General features: G+C 40.2%; 1 protein-coding gene across 1 annotated transcript in view; it reads left to right on the top strand.

Moving 5' to 3' along the window:
* The first annotated feature begins 10,976 nt into the window (after nucleotides 1-10,976).
* RPP30 (ribonuclease P/MRP subunit p30) overlaps nucleotides 10,977-14,453 on the top strand; it is a 12,524-nt gene continuing 9,047 nt past the window's right edge. Inside the window, exons 1-3 of the mRNA XM_053450099.1 lie at nucleotides 10,977-11,028; nucleotides 12,267-12,346; nucleotides 13,046-13,101. Coding sequence (XP_053306074.1) covers nucleotides 12,268-12,346; nucleotides 13,046-13,101 — 135 coding nt within the window. The 5' untranslated portion in view covers nucleotides 10,977-11,028; nucleotide 12,267. The remainder of the gene's footprint in view (nucleotides 11,029-12,266; nucleotides 12,347-13,045; nucleotides 13,102-14,453) is intronic.

Genomic DNA, 14,453 nt, shown 5'->3' with positions numbered 1-14,453 from the left:
AGCGTGTGTAGTTTCTGCACTGAAGGCAAAAGCAAAAAATCCAATCTTTCCATTATACTGCAATGAAACTCAGGAGGTAGCTTCTGTAATCATATTTTAACGCCATCTAGTGGTAAGATTTGTGCTGCGATCACAGCTCATACTTGGTACATGTCCGTGCATCGAGTGTTTGGCGTATTTCCTTTGTGAGAATCTTGGGGAAGGGGGGCCGTTTTTGTAAAGTTAGCTTTAGTTCGTGTATTCTTTAATTACAAGTACTGATACAAGAGGGTAAAAGTGTACCAAAGTAAATCTAAATGCATTACTGTTAAACATCAGGATTTATGTTTTTAAAAAAAGTCTTACATGAAACCTGTAATGTTTGTTTAAATGTATTATTAAAGCTAGCTTTCCGTTTTACAATATGCACATTATACAGTAGGTCGATAAGGTGGTGGTAAAATCTTATAAAATTAAGTTAAATTTATTGAGGCAATACTGGAGCCTGTCACTGGAAGTCTAACAAGAAGAAAGGGCTAAAATCCCCCTTCCCTTCATTAACAGAATTTTTGTTCTGTCCAGCGTGAGTTAACCTGCAAGTCCTCCTATTGTCACCAAGGCAGGGGCAGCAGAATAGAGTAGCAAATCAGGGCTGCCCCACACTGTATATGTGGCTGGGGGGTGCTCAATGCAAGGGGTCCTACCCCCTTCTGACTCTAGCCTGATTCCGCCTGAGAGGTTCTCATGCCACACACACAGGGCAGTGGAGGAGCGTGATACTATATCAAGCGCATATGGTGAATGGAGCGAGTGACCTGAAACAGATGTGCAAGCCTGTCAGGTGTTGTTGCGGGCTCAAGGGGCAACTGCTTTGGCCCAGTGCTTGCCCAAGACACTGCTGCCTGGGTCCAAGGATGAAATATGTCAGCATCAAAGTCATGCAAATAAATGAAGTCAAACAGTATCTTTTTTAGCATCTCTATTTATCTCTCCTCCTCTTTTCTCATTATCTCTCCCCCTTCTACTCTTCTTTCTCATTTCTCCTCATCTGTCATTATTTATCTCCTTTCTCTTTATCTCATCTTTCCCTTTACACTTTATCTCTCTTCTTTTCCTTCTCTCTCCCCTTATTCATTATATCTACCCTTTATCTTTATCTCTCCTTTTCCCCATCTCTTATTTTCTCATTATAGCTCCCTTTCTTCCAATCTTTTTTCTTTGTCATTATTTGCCCCTTTTCACTATCTCTCCCCTTTTCTCATTATCACCTTCTTCTCGCCATCTCCCCCCTATCTCTCTCCTGGCCATTATCTTTCCACAATATATTTCTCTTTATCTCTCCTTGTTCTTACTATATCTCCTCTTTCACAATATCTCTCCCCCTTTTCCACATTTCTAACCTTTCTTAAGTCCTGTGGTGGGAGTGGGAGTTCTATTCGTACAGGCCTCTGTAGCTCATTTACAGTACACACGGCTTTCGTGCTGAGCTGAAAATATTACATTGTGAAACAGAGGTCTGCAGGAACAGACCTTGTGCTTTCTTTATTTTGGGCAGGATAGAGGGAGATCTGTAATCCAGAGTCCAGTCCGCCTCTGGAGAGAGCTTGCATGGTGGTGGTGAACAGCACAAATTGTGGCGGCCACCAAATTCTGCATTGTTAAAACAAAGGTCATTGCACCCACTGTCTTTTCTCCATATGCAGTTATGTATGATCCCAAGAAGCGCTCATGGCCAAAGGAAATTCTAAATACCGTCAGCCTGTTGGGGTCACTGTGTTCCCTTCTGTAACAGTCTACTTTTACAAACCCATTAAAGCTACAATTTATAATCTTGCTTACAAAGATACAAGGAATTTAAATGGGTTAATGTCCTAAAATCGATGTCACAGCAACAATTATACTCTTTGTAAATGAAAGACATATTTGTATGAAGTAAACAAATAGAGACATTACAGACTAAAAATAATTGCAAAAAAAGTGAATGTGTTGAGGATATCCAGCTGGGGAATAATAATAATGATTACAAAAGCTGGTAGAGGATATATTACGTTAACATGTTATCATTTTAACTGTACTCCCCCATTAAACAAAAATAGAGTATGTGCAACAAACAGTAGTTGCTGCATGAGTTTCATTATACAGTATACTTTAGCACTTTCAACATTGTAATTTTTGATGGCCAAGGATAATAAACATTGTTGCCTTCAGTTTTAATGAACAGGCTAACTGAAAATGCTTGCAGTCCACAAAAGGGAACGATAAATCTGTCAATACTGTCGCATGGGACAAAGTGCTCCTAATATTCTAAAAGATGTCTGAGGAGGATGGAGGTAATTGCTGTAAATGCTGGCTGTGGATTTTGAGAGCTGGAGTCCACGGCATTTGAAATATCAGAGGTTGCCATTCCCTATGGTTGTTTCAATATAATATTTACACATGGCTGAGGATTGTGGGAGTTGTGATATGATAATGCTAAGGGTGGCTGAAATGAATGGGTGTTGTTGTCACTGGATTTGGAATGCCTGGAGCTGATTATCTATGTTGCCACAACAATATAGTATGGAACATAATATGACAGATTAATTAGTGTGGACAATAATATGAGTATGTTATTCCATGAGAATCTGACCTCCATGTTCTTGACCCCAACAAACCAGTGCAATGCTGTCCCCTCTGGCAGGGAAAGGGTTTTTCTGTGAAGGATAGAGGATAATAAATGTCATATATCTGATTTCTTTAAAACAATGTTAGCGACTGGAAAATAAATGTGTGAACGATGGATATACGCTACCAGGAACAGGATGTTAATACTCCACAAAGACATAAATTACTTTATTTGGGAAACTACTGGCAAATTGTTAATGTAATCTAAATATACAGCAATTATTGCTTCAAGGATAAAATGTAGTGAGTTATTCATGCCTTCCTGGACAAAAAACAACATATATATATATATATATATATATATATATATATATATATATATATATATATATATATATATATACATGGACATACTACTGTGCAAAAGTTTTAAGGTAAGAATGCTTAAAAAATATCCACTTGGCGTTTTTCTGTTTGGCGTTCTTTCAGTCCTCTTTGGCGTTTTACTACATTTTTGGGCTCTGTGGCAGTTTTTCAAAATCGCAGCATGTTGACACTCTGGCGTTTTTTGCAAGGAAATCTTGGTGTTTTTCTCCAATAGAAGTCTATGGGAGAGAAAAACGCCATGAAAAAGCCATGTGGGTTTTGCCTTGGAGTTTTTTTATGGTGTTTTTTTCCACAGTTACAAAAAAGGGGCAGAACCCAGGAAGAGGAAGAGCTGCCATTTTCCCAGTACTGTGGTAAAACTTTTATCAGCTTATTCAACTAGTGAGTATTCCTTGCAATTGGCACCATCATTTGGGGCCAATCTTCTTAGAGGAGCAGACATTCGGAATAAACCACGCCTTACAAACCACAGAAAGAAAAAACGGGTCCGCCGGGGCATGTTTAAGTAGAACTCTACCAAGGAAATGACATCAGGAGGGGGCAGATACTTGCCATTTATCCTAATCCCTTTTAGCTGGGTGAAAATTCTAACTTGTAAAGGCTGACAAACCTGCCTAAGGTCAAAAAAGCAATTTCCACGCCAGAAAAAACGCCAAAACGCAGGAAAGGCGTTTTTCCTGGCGTTTTTCATCAAGAAAATAACGCAGGAAAAAGACCTAGTGTAATCCTAATGGGGATTAAAATGGGATGAGGAACAGCCAAACTTACAAGGTGAGGTTACTGAAGACAGTTTAATGTCAAAAGTCATACATGGTGGAAAGACACAAGGTATTTATACTGCATAAGCAAGGTCTCTCCCAGACAGACATTTCATGCTAGACAGGGTTTTCCAGATATTTTGTCCAAGCTCTTTTAAAGAAGCACAAAGAAACGGGCAATGTTGAGGATCATAGACACAGTGAATGGCCAAGGAAAATTAGTGCAGCAGATAAATGACGCATCACGCTTACTTCCCTTCACAATTGGAAGATGTCTAGTTGTGCCATCAGCTCAGCATTGGGAGAAAACAATTGGGCCCAGATATATCCATCTACTGTCTTGAGAAGTCTAGTGAGAAGTGATCTTCATGAAAGACTTGTGGCCAAAAAAGCCATACCTCTGGAAACAGGGCCAAGCTACTCAACTATTCACAAAAACACAGGAACTTGTCTGCAGAAAAATGAGAGCACGTGCTCTGGACCGATGAGGCGGAATTTGAAATATTTGGCTGTAGCAGAAGGCATTTCGTTTGCAGAAGATCTGGAAAGCGGTACTATAAAAAGAACTGTTTGTAGGCAACAGAAAATCATGGTGAAGTTTAGGGCTACATTTCTGCAAATGGTGTTGTGGATTTGATAAGGATTAATGGTCTCCTCAATGCTGAGATGCACAGATAGAGACTTATCCATCATGCAATAGTATCTGATTGGCCCGAAACGTATTCTGCAGCATGATAACGACCCCAAAGACACAGCCAAAGCCATTAAGAACTTTAACATTTTAATAAAGGCATGTGTAAGATACTGCAATTAATGGTTAATTAATGAATGATTGACCCATCATACTGCATAATGAAGTCAAGCAAATTACCTTCCCTTCCAGGTGTCCACTCACCCAGTCCTCCTGACCAAGCTGCAGAGCTTTCAGACACAGAGAGACAAAGAAAGATATGGAAATACAAGATCATGCTAAATTTTAACACCTTTAACGCAGATCAAAAAGATTATGTAGACAATCAATTGTATGCATAGACATAGTCTGGGGATGTCTACAAGACAAAAAGAGACTGCTTGTGCCAAATGATACAATTCACACCAGCACACAAAGAAGATGCATGTTTGCATTTCTTTTTGATATAACTTCATGATTGTAGATTCACAATTTTGCTGTGCTGCATGTTGCTTCATAAATGTAAGCAATTTCCGCTTCAACTGAAAATAAGCCTGAAGAAGGTATCTAGATAGTCTCGAAAGAATACAACCTGTTATACTTCAGTTAGCCAATAAAGGTATCATCTTTACCAAACATGTTATTGTTTGGCATGCATTATAGCCATCTTGCTTTCCATGTGGTTCTCCTTTGCTGATGCATGAATTTCTGCAGAATTCCCATATGGAATCGCCTCTTTCTCCATCCCCTAGGACTTAGACTTGCAACAGGTATGTTCAGTTGTAAACTCTTGTAGCAAACTCCAGTGCTCTGGGGAGTGGGGTCTGCCCCTTCAGAAATGACATACATTAACACTAAACACACATCCCACAAACACAGATTATACATTTGTGTGCTATTTCGTGTACCACATTGTCTGCATTAAACTGGGTTTATAAGGCTTTACCTATTAATTCTGTCCGGCCCCATCATAATTTTTTACTTGCAGCAACAACATATTCTGTTCAAATGTTTTTATGCCTCCTGTATCAGATATAATCTTATAGCAGGGAACCGTGGATGTGTCACCATGGCATTCGTTTTGTCTTTTTTTACGATTCACCTCAGTAAACACTGTGAATCATCTTCTTTTTTTTTTCTTCTGTTAGGCATCAATACAAATATTTTACATAAAAAACAATATTTTATTAAAAAAAGATTGTGGGAATGTCGATTAGCCAATGTGTTTTAGAGATGAGATAATTTGTAATCATCAAGACTTAAATAATGATTTATTGAGGAATATACTTTTGATTAAACCTTGTTAAGTGGCCCTGCCTCTCTGTGCTTCCCAGAGCCACTTCACCCTGTCATTTTTAGCTTGATGGCTTGCTAGCCTTTTAGCAGGCTAGCCTGCCAATGTGCTGGATGGATGCTGACAGGGTTCAATTCTAAACTCAAATGCTATGAGAAAAAGAACTAAAGGCACATTAATTCACAACCAAAACGTCAGTGCACAAGGCCAAGTGTTACATGAATATGTCCTATAGACCAGTTAGTGCTGCCTACCATAAAAATGGTGGTGTGATGGAACCCCCTTTGTACCCCGGCTGGGTATCTCCATCAGAACCTTGCTTCCTCGCTTACCAGCTCTCAAAAGAGCAGAGGAACGTAATATACGCCACCACCAGTCATCCAAACCACCAGCCGAAGCTTAGTGTAGAGTGAAGAACAAGAAGAACAGCACACAGAGCAAGGAGCGTTGGCAATTCACTCAGTCATCAGGCAACACCAATCTAGAGTGAAACAGGAACTCAGTCTTTATTTAAAACACACAGGTATTTAAACAGTACAAGGGGGTAATTTACATACAATAGACACAGCCAACTACACACAGTTCTCCATCAGGTCTCCTTTGCACATGGCTCAGTATTTGCACTCAGCCCAGTAGGGAGTCGCTATTGTAGTCTGTGGGGGAGATGGTAAACACGGTGGTTCCCTGACTTTTGGCTGAAAACCGCTGGATATCAGATCTTAGTGCAAATACTAGCCATGGAGGTCTTTGTCCTGTAAGTCCTCACCTGATGGAGAGTAACACCACACAGCGTCTCTGGTACTTGGAGGAAACGTGGCACTCTGTTCCAGGGGTAAGAAGCAGTCCCAATGGACCCCTTGCACCCATCTCCCCCAAAACAGAAACTCTTCTAAGTCCAGAGTCTGTAGGAAGGAGGCTGGCCCTCAGGCCCCTCCAGGAGGCCATGGCACGGAGGCTTCCGTGACAGGTGGCATACACCAAGGAAAATTCATTAGCGTAAAACTGCTTATTTACATGAATTTCAGCTATTATCCTTTTAAATCAAGGTCGATTTGTTGGAGACATAGAAACACAAAATTTGATGACTGATAAGATCTAGTCTAAGAAAAAAATTCTTATTTAAAGACTCAGACCTTGATCTTAGATTCAAGATGCCTATCCAACGTATGTTTAAATTTCCTCACTGCATTAGCCTTTATCACTTCTGCTGTTGAAGCCATCAATGATTTAGATTGAAAAGCATAGTTAAAGCCATCGCTAATTCAGAGCCCACATATCACCTGTAAAGGTATACATGGCATCAAGCATATAGGCCACTGGCTTCCAAGCTAGACTAGTCCAATAGTTATCTAAATGTGTTTTGGAATTTTACCAAAACTAGGTGATTAAAAATCATAGGGGTTATGTATGAATGGTGATTGTGGTGCAGGGTCTTAAAAGTGTTCTTAAACAGTACAGGTTGCTATGGTAATAAGACCACATTTAAAGTTTTGCACCAAAGTAAATTTTTTCAACCCGATTTGATCTCTCTGCTTTCAGTATGAATTATGTAGGCTGAGGGATGCGAGTAGTTTGCTTTTCTGACTACTTTGAAGCCATCTGGTCAAAAGACATTCAGTTCAGAGTCTAATTTGGAATATTATTTCTCTCATTGATTACTGATTGCATTTGTACATGCTAATTATGTAGCATATAATATTACAATGCAATTATTTGTTCTCCTCTTTTAGACTCAAAGGGTTATCACATGAGTAAAATATCAGCTTCCTTGAAATATATTTCTTTTTGGTTTTGTTTAACATTCATTCTCTTTGAGTTCCATATTTCTTAATCCTACCTGACAATTTATCCTCTGTTTTTAGAAAGATTCCTGACTTCCTTCCTCACTATTTTAAATATTGAGATTGTATGATTTAAAAGATGTGTCTTGTCATTTACCAGAATGCACATATATGAACCTTTTTCTCGTTTCTCTACTAATTTTGCAAGAATCAGAGTTATCAGTTAGTGAAATCATTAGGATCATTGTGTTGAATTACTAGAAAGCTTGGGACTTGCATGTACAATTACAGTATGTACTTGTACTGCCTGAGTTCTAGCACATGGCTGCACTTAAAGAATAAAAGCAGAGCTCCCTTGAGTCACTGTAAAAAAGCAAAGAAAGCAAAACTTAGAGGGTTTAGGGTTTTTTGCCCAAAGATGCCAGTTAGTTGCTGATTAGAAGCAAAATAATTTTTAACAAGGAACCACAAAACAGCTCAAAAGAGACACCACTCATGGATAACTGTAAAAAGTTGGACTGGAAAAAGGCATCCAAGTGTCCTTAAAGGGATACTCCAGCCATCATAAGCACTTTATTGCATATAAGAGTGTCCCCCCTTTCAAATCTCCCATACATTTGCCCTTTCATCTTCCCCCCTTGCTATTTGCTGTGCAGGAGGTGTGTTCAGCCGAACACATCTTCTGACACGATATCCTTACCGCCAGTCAGCTGGGGGGTCTAACAAGACTCCTGTGTGCATGTACATGAACAGCTTTCATTGTTATTACTGCCACTGATTGGTGGCTTCAAGCATCACTAGGGCAATCGTTTAAAGCAAGTGGGTCGGCATAACTCCCACATCTGCCCCCCAACACACATGTAAAGACGCAAAACTGAGCTAAGTGTTTCTATATTTATTTGCATGTAATTGCAGTAGACTTAACTAAGCATTATTGCCATAGACACTTACCTCCCGGTATTCCAAATGGCCAGGGAGGGGCTTTTTTAAAACACTTTTAAAAAAACCTATTATTGATTTTTATAGCACCATATCAGCTCAATGTATTTAATTTATACAATTTCATTTACAAACACATTTTCTTCTGCATATATACAGATAATTGTGACTTTTAAGGTTGTAGTGATACACCAGGGGGGTATACTGCCCAACATTTTAAAAGTCCAAATAGGGAAATTTGTTTGAAAGAGCGTATTTAGACATCTGGCCAGAGGGAATGGCTTCACCCAAAAAACATTTTATGTGGTGTACAGCTAGTAATCAATGCTCTGAAGCCAACACTGGCAATCCAAAAGCTGCATTATTTTGGTGGTGGGGGACACATTTTCTGAGATGGTTGCCAAGATGGGCCACATAGGCTTAAACAAGCTTATTTTTCTTTTTTAACATTCCTAGACCTAAACATGGTTCAGGTTCAAAGTAGGACCAATACATGTAATAGGTGCTGCTTATTAAGTAGTAGCAAATAAAGCAAATACTTAATTCCATTAAATAAAAGTAGAAAAGCAGGCTGTTTCAAATATCCACCACCCCTTCAGTAAAATAAGTCTTCCTTACATTAGGTTGAACTTTATTACATTAAATAAAAGTAAAAGTCTCAGGGGAGCATAATCCATATAAAAACGACAATGCCTCTAAGGATTTACTGCTATAGGTCAAGCAAGGGTTATATTATAATTTAGGGTAGCATCTATTACAGACACTGAGTATACCCCTCCCCTTTCTCTTGTAATTTCTCTGCATCAGGACACTGTCAAACATAATGACCCGCCTCCTCCCTTCTTCTCTTTAGTCCCTTCTTCCAACTCTCTTGTCAGCATTTTCTCTGCTTATGCAGAGAGAGATCAAAGGAGACCAGAAAATGGCTGGAGTAAGTAAGTGAGCGGGTGGTGGGCAAATACTAGGCAGGGGGAGTGTGTAGGGGGCACAGAAAGGACTGAGGGACAACGGATTTCATGGTCGAATAAAAAAGGCCCCCCTTTCTGAAACGGCAAGAAACAGAATTTGTTGTCCCAAAACAAATGAGCCAAAAACTAAACAGAAAATTAGTCCGAAATTATTTTGAGCCCTGTCTAATGTAAAACATACGCCTGTGTGTGTAATCTTATCGGTTCCATACTGTGTACCCTGAATGGCAGAAATAAGGTTTGGTCACCCTAGCCCTCACATGTAGAATTGTCGCTTGTGTCCTGCAAAGCCTCCATAATGTATGTGCCCCCAAACGGCTTGTCTGTGCCATATTTGCACCCAAACAGCTTGGCTGAGCCATCTTTTCCACCAAAAAGATGTGTATAGGAGAAAATACTTGTGGTGGGGAGCAGCAAGCTGGCAAAATATGCGGTTGGTGCTCTGTGCTCATGTGAGCCCCCAACCTCAAGGGAGGGAACTGGGGGCTCTGTCTCAGTCTCCAGAAGTGTCAGTGTCACTGGCTATTGATGCAGAACGTGGGGGTACGACGTCATACCCCAGCGCTAGGCATCAGTTGCCGGCACACAGTGATAAGTAAGCACGAAAGTTGAGGTCTTAAGTGACAGACCTCGCACTCCCTAATGTTGCGCTGTTTAGAGGGGGATTGTGATCTCCCCAATCAGCCCTGCTCATCAGACGCCTCCTACCTAGACCAGCGCTCACGGTGCCTGGGCGCGCACTTCCCACAGGGGCACCTGATGAGCAGGGCTGGTTGGGGAGATCACAATCTTGCAGCTGCCTCGGCACTCCCTGAAGACCGGAGAGGTCGGCCTCTCCGCTCGCCCCCTCCCCTATAGATACGTTACTGTATGGTGTAGGGGCACCATAGGCTTCGGTCCTGTAGCGATGCCTATGGTGTCAGGGACCATACTCACACATGCTACCTTAATGTTGGGCTGGTTAGAGAGATCTGTGATGTCCCCAACCAGTCCTGCAGGTGCGCCCGAATTGAGTGCCTCTCTCGCCTCACCCTTCCTATGGCCCTGAAAGGTAACAACCCTAAATTAACTAGGCATTCACAAGATAAAGATTTACACTTACTGTATATCCACACGCTCTGTATGGCAGCATATACAGATATATACATTATATATATATATATGTATATATATATATATATATATATATATATATGTATATATATATATATATATATATATTTATATATATATATATATATTTATATATATATATATATATATAAAACACATAAAGACTAAGAGAGGCGCGTTAATTCTGTCAGACATCTAATGCTTCAAGGTGTGAGCGCCACCTGCAGTCAGATGCCAGCAATGCAGGGAGTCTATGCGGGGGTTGGGGGGGGTGCTACCCTCTTCCTACAGATTCTATTCATAGGGCTATAATGGTTATGGACTATACCCGAGGGTTTTCCAGGGTGTTGGGACGCTGAGGTACTTGTATACAGCCTCCACTAACCCATGGCAACGTATGAATGTCCGTTTCGTTAGGTTACACCCATTCTCTCCTCCGAGCCCTGGGATAGGTCAGGGTGAGGGCAGTCGATAGCTCCACCTTTCGAGCACGTGGGCAGCAGAAGGGAATACAGGAAGAACTGCAGATTCGCAGGTATTTCGAGCGATTCTTGGATTGTATTTAATCTCCGTTTCATTCAAACCTCGCTTTGCTTTAAGCTTTGCTAACATTTTATAAATTCATTTCCGATAATTTGCTGTGATGTAATTATTGCGACATTCTTATACTCGAAGAAGGGGCTGAGACCCGTGTGTATTCATGCCCCAAAGACCCGTGTGTATTCATGCCCCATAGACCCGTGTGTATTCATGCCCCATAGACCCGTGTGTATTCATGCCCCATAGACCCGTGTGTATTCATGCCCCATAGACCCGTGTGTATTCATGCCCCATAGACCCGTGTGTATTCATGCCCCATAGACCCGTGTGTATTCATGCCCCAAAGACCCGTGTGTATTCATGCCCCATAGACCCGTGTGTATTCATGCCCCATAGACCCGTGTGTATTCATGCCCCATAGACCCGTGTGTATTCATGCCCCATAGACCCGTGTGTATTCATGCCCCATAGACCCGTGTGTATTCATGCCCCAAAGACCCGTGTGTATTCATGCCCCAAAGACCCGTGTGTATTCATGCCCCAAAGACCCGTGTGTATTCATGCCCCAAAGACCCGTGTGTATTCATGCCCCAAAGACCCGTGTGTATTCATGCCCCAAAGACCCGTGTGTATTCATGCCCCAAAGACCCGTGTGTATTCATGCCCCAAAGACCCGTGTGTATTCATGCCCCAAAGACCCGTGTGTATTCATGCCCCAAAGACCCGTGTGTATTCATGCCCCAAAGACCCGTGTGCATGCATGCCCCAAAGACCCGTGTGCATGCATGCCCCAAAGACCCATGTGCATGCATGCCCCAAAGACCCATGTGCATGCATGCCCCAAAGACCCATGTGTATGCATGCCCTAAAGACCCATGTGTATGCATACCCCAAGGACCCATGTGTATGCATACCCCAAAGACCCATGTGTCATTATATTTATATCAAGTGATTGTGTCTTCCTGTGTAAGAGGTGGATGCCATGAGATATTAAAGATTACAATGTTGCATCCCATGACCAATCACTGTGGCTATCTTGTTGGTGCAGTGTTAAAAGCATCAATTTGGATGTCGCCAGCTCACTTATTAATATAAAAATTAAATCATGCTGGTATATACAGTTTTCTTCTGCAAGGTACAACTCAATATTTTGTGCTTACAAGGAGCCATTTTCATATATATCTATACACTATTCCAGTTATATCTTCATAGGCGTTTTATGTATTGTTGCAGAATGGCGGTGTTTGTAGACTTGAACATTGTGAATACAGACATTAAGAAACTGCAAAACATTATCGAAATGGCAGCACACCGTGAGTATACATATTTAATTTTTAATATGATTTTTATATTTTTTTTTTGCTTTACGATACAGCTGTTAGAGAGGCAACGTCATTTTGGAAATAATGGATCATTAAATCTATTTTTGCCTCTTTTTCCCATAAATTGTATCAGATTGACTGCATTTCCTATGGGTTACATTTCACATAACAATTCATTGTTAAAACAAATTCGGAAAAGAATATGTTACTCTTTTTTGCTGAATGCGTGGCGACGTGTTGTCATTTAAGCTCATACATCTATGGGAATCCACATCAAGAATAAAACATGACCCAGCTGTTTTAAGTATATGAACGTCATCAAGATAATATTGTGCTTTAAAAAGTCTAAGATACAAAGTGATTTAAACTTTTCAACAGTATAAAATTAATAAGCGGTTTCATCCAGTCCAAGAATCAATATTCTGCTGCCTTTTTCTTCTCCCGAACGTTTGATGGATGTGAAGACACCTTGTCGGATTAGCAAACAGCTGTCGGCTGTAGATAAATTTTGACCGCTTGTGCTCTAGACGTTGGCTATGGTATAATTACAGCTTCTATGCATGGTTAAAAGAACGAAAATGTGTGTTCAGAATAATGTAGAATATTTGATCTCTTAATAGCTGATCCGTTTAGTTTTTCTTTGTAATGATTACAAACCTACCAAAATGTATGTCGCATGTCTCGTTTCAGTTGGTTACTCTACTGTTGCCATCAATCATGTTGCAGACTTTGAAAAAAAGAAAATGGTATGTCTGAAGTTTACTTTTCTTTCTAAAGCATGTTTTTAGAACAAGGCTAAAAATAGGGAAAATGTCATAAACGTGAACATTCCACGTATGGCGCATTTACAGTTGGCTTTCAACATCATTGGGCTGATAAAACACTTAATTCATATGTTATCTGAAGTGTCAGCAAATTCAGTATATATTTAGAACCTCGGGGCATCCCAGGAGGTTTATTTGACATATTTTCTGCTATGACTGTAAATCTAGTACCATAATGATCATTTTGTTCTGTTAGTGATTTGGATAATTGATTTTAAGGATTTTCTTATAAAACCAACATTCTGCTTTAAATAGCATTGAAAAAAGCAGAAATTGTTTTAATTGCTTAATCCACTTTATGAACAGCATTGGATTAGGGAAAAGCAGTGCCAAGTATTCACTGTTTGGAGGACCTAATTAATTTGGTGGAAGTGGTCATTTTTCTCAGTACCGGTGCCTTCCAGCAATCTATGAGGAATTAAAAGGGAGGATCAATAATGCAGGCGTAGACAAATATGGTATGGATCTAGGAGACAACTTTTTTTCTTCCACAAACATGTTTTTATTTTCTTATATTATCCCCTTGTCTGCAGTTAAAAGATGTTTTGTTGGGGCAATACAACATAAAATAAACCTTTCTTCAGTGCTGCACCACTTTGTACGGTACTCCAGTTAACCTTTTCATGACAAGGGGTATTTTACACCACTAAGACCCGTGCTTGTTTGTTTAACCATTATTCTTACGCTCACACACACTAACACCATACAGTAACAGACACATACTAACGTCATGCTCACAAACACTACCACCTTACAGTTACACACACAGACTCTAACATTCTACACTCATGCACACATATGCTAACATCATTGTGACAGAATGACCTGTCATACAGGGCCCCAAGGTACTCAGAGATGGCTCCAGCCTGGCTGCCAAACAGGCAGGAACTCTATTGTGTAAACTAATCCCATAACAGTAGTTGTGTCTACTTATTGGGTACACATAGCAGGGTTCCAAGGTGCGCATGCTGACTGGTGCTAGAAGTGATTCCGGGGACAACAGGAGGATACATGTGGGTGATCTCTGGGAGTTACTACAGCTCTCTTGGTGAACCCGTTACAATCATAGACTAACATATATGTTGACATACACACTAATTCTAATACCATACTGTAACATATACAACACCATACATGCTAATACTACACTCTTACACATATAACACAGTATTCAACAACATACACTCAGGCTAACACTATACATATATACAGTGCAATGGAATTCAATGGTGCTATATAAAACAATAAAAAATATACTATTCATAAATACAAAT

The sequence above is a fragment of the Spea bombifrons genome, chromosome 11 (assembly GCF_027358695.1).
Source record: "Spea bombifrons isolate aSpeBom1 chromosome 11, aSpeBom1.2.pri, whole genome shotgun sequence".
Lineage (NCBI taxonomy): Eukaryota > Metazoa > Chordata > Amphibia > Anura > Pelobatidae > Spea > Spea bombifrons.
This window is presented reverse-complemented; position numbering and strand designations above follow the sequence as displayed.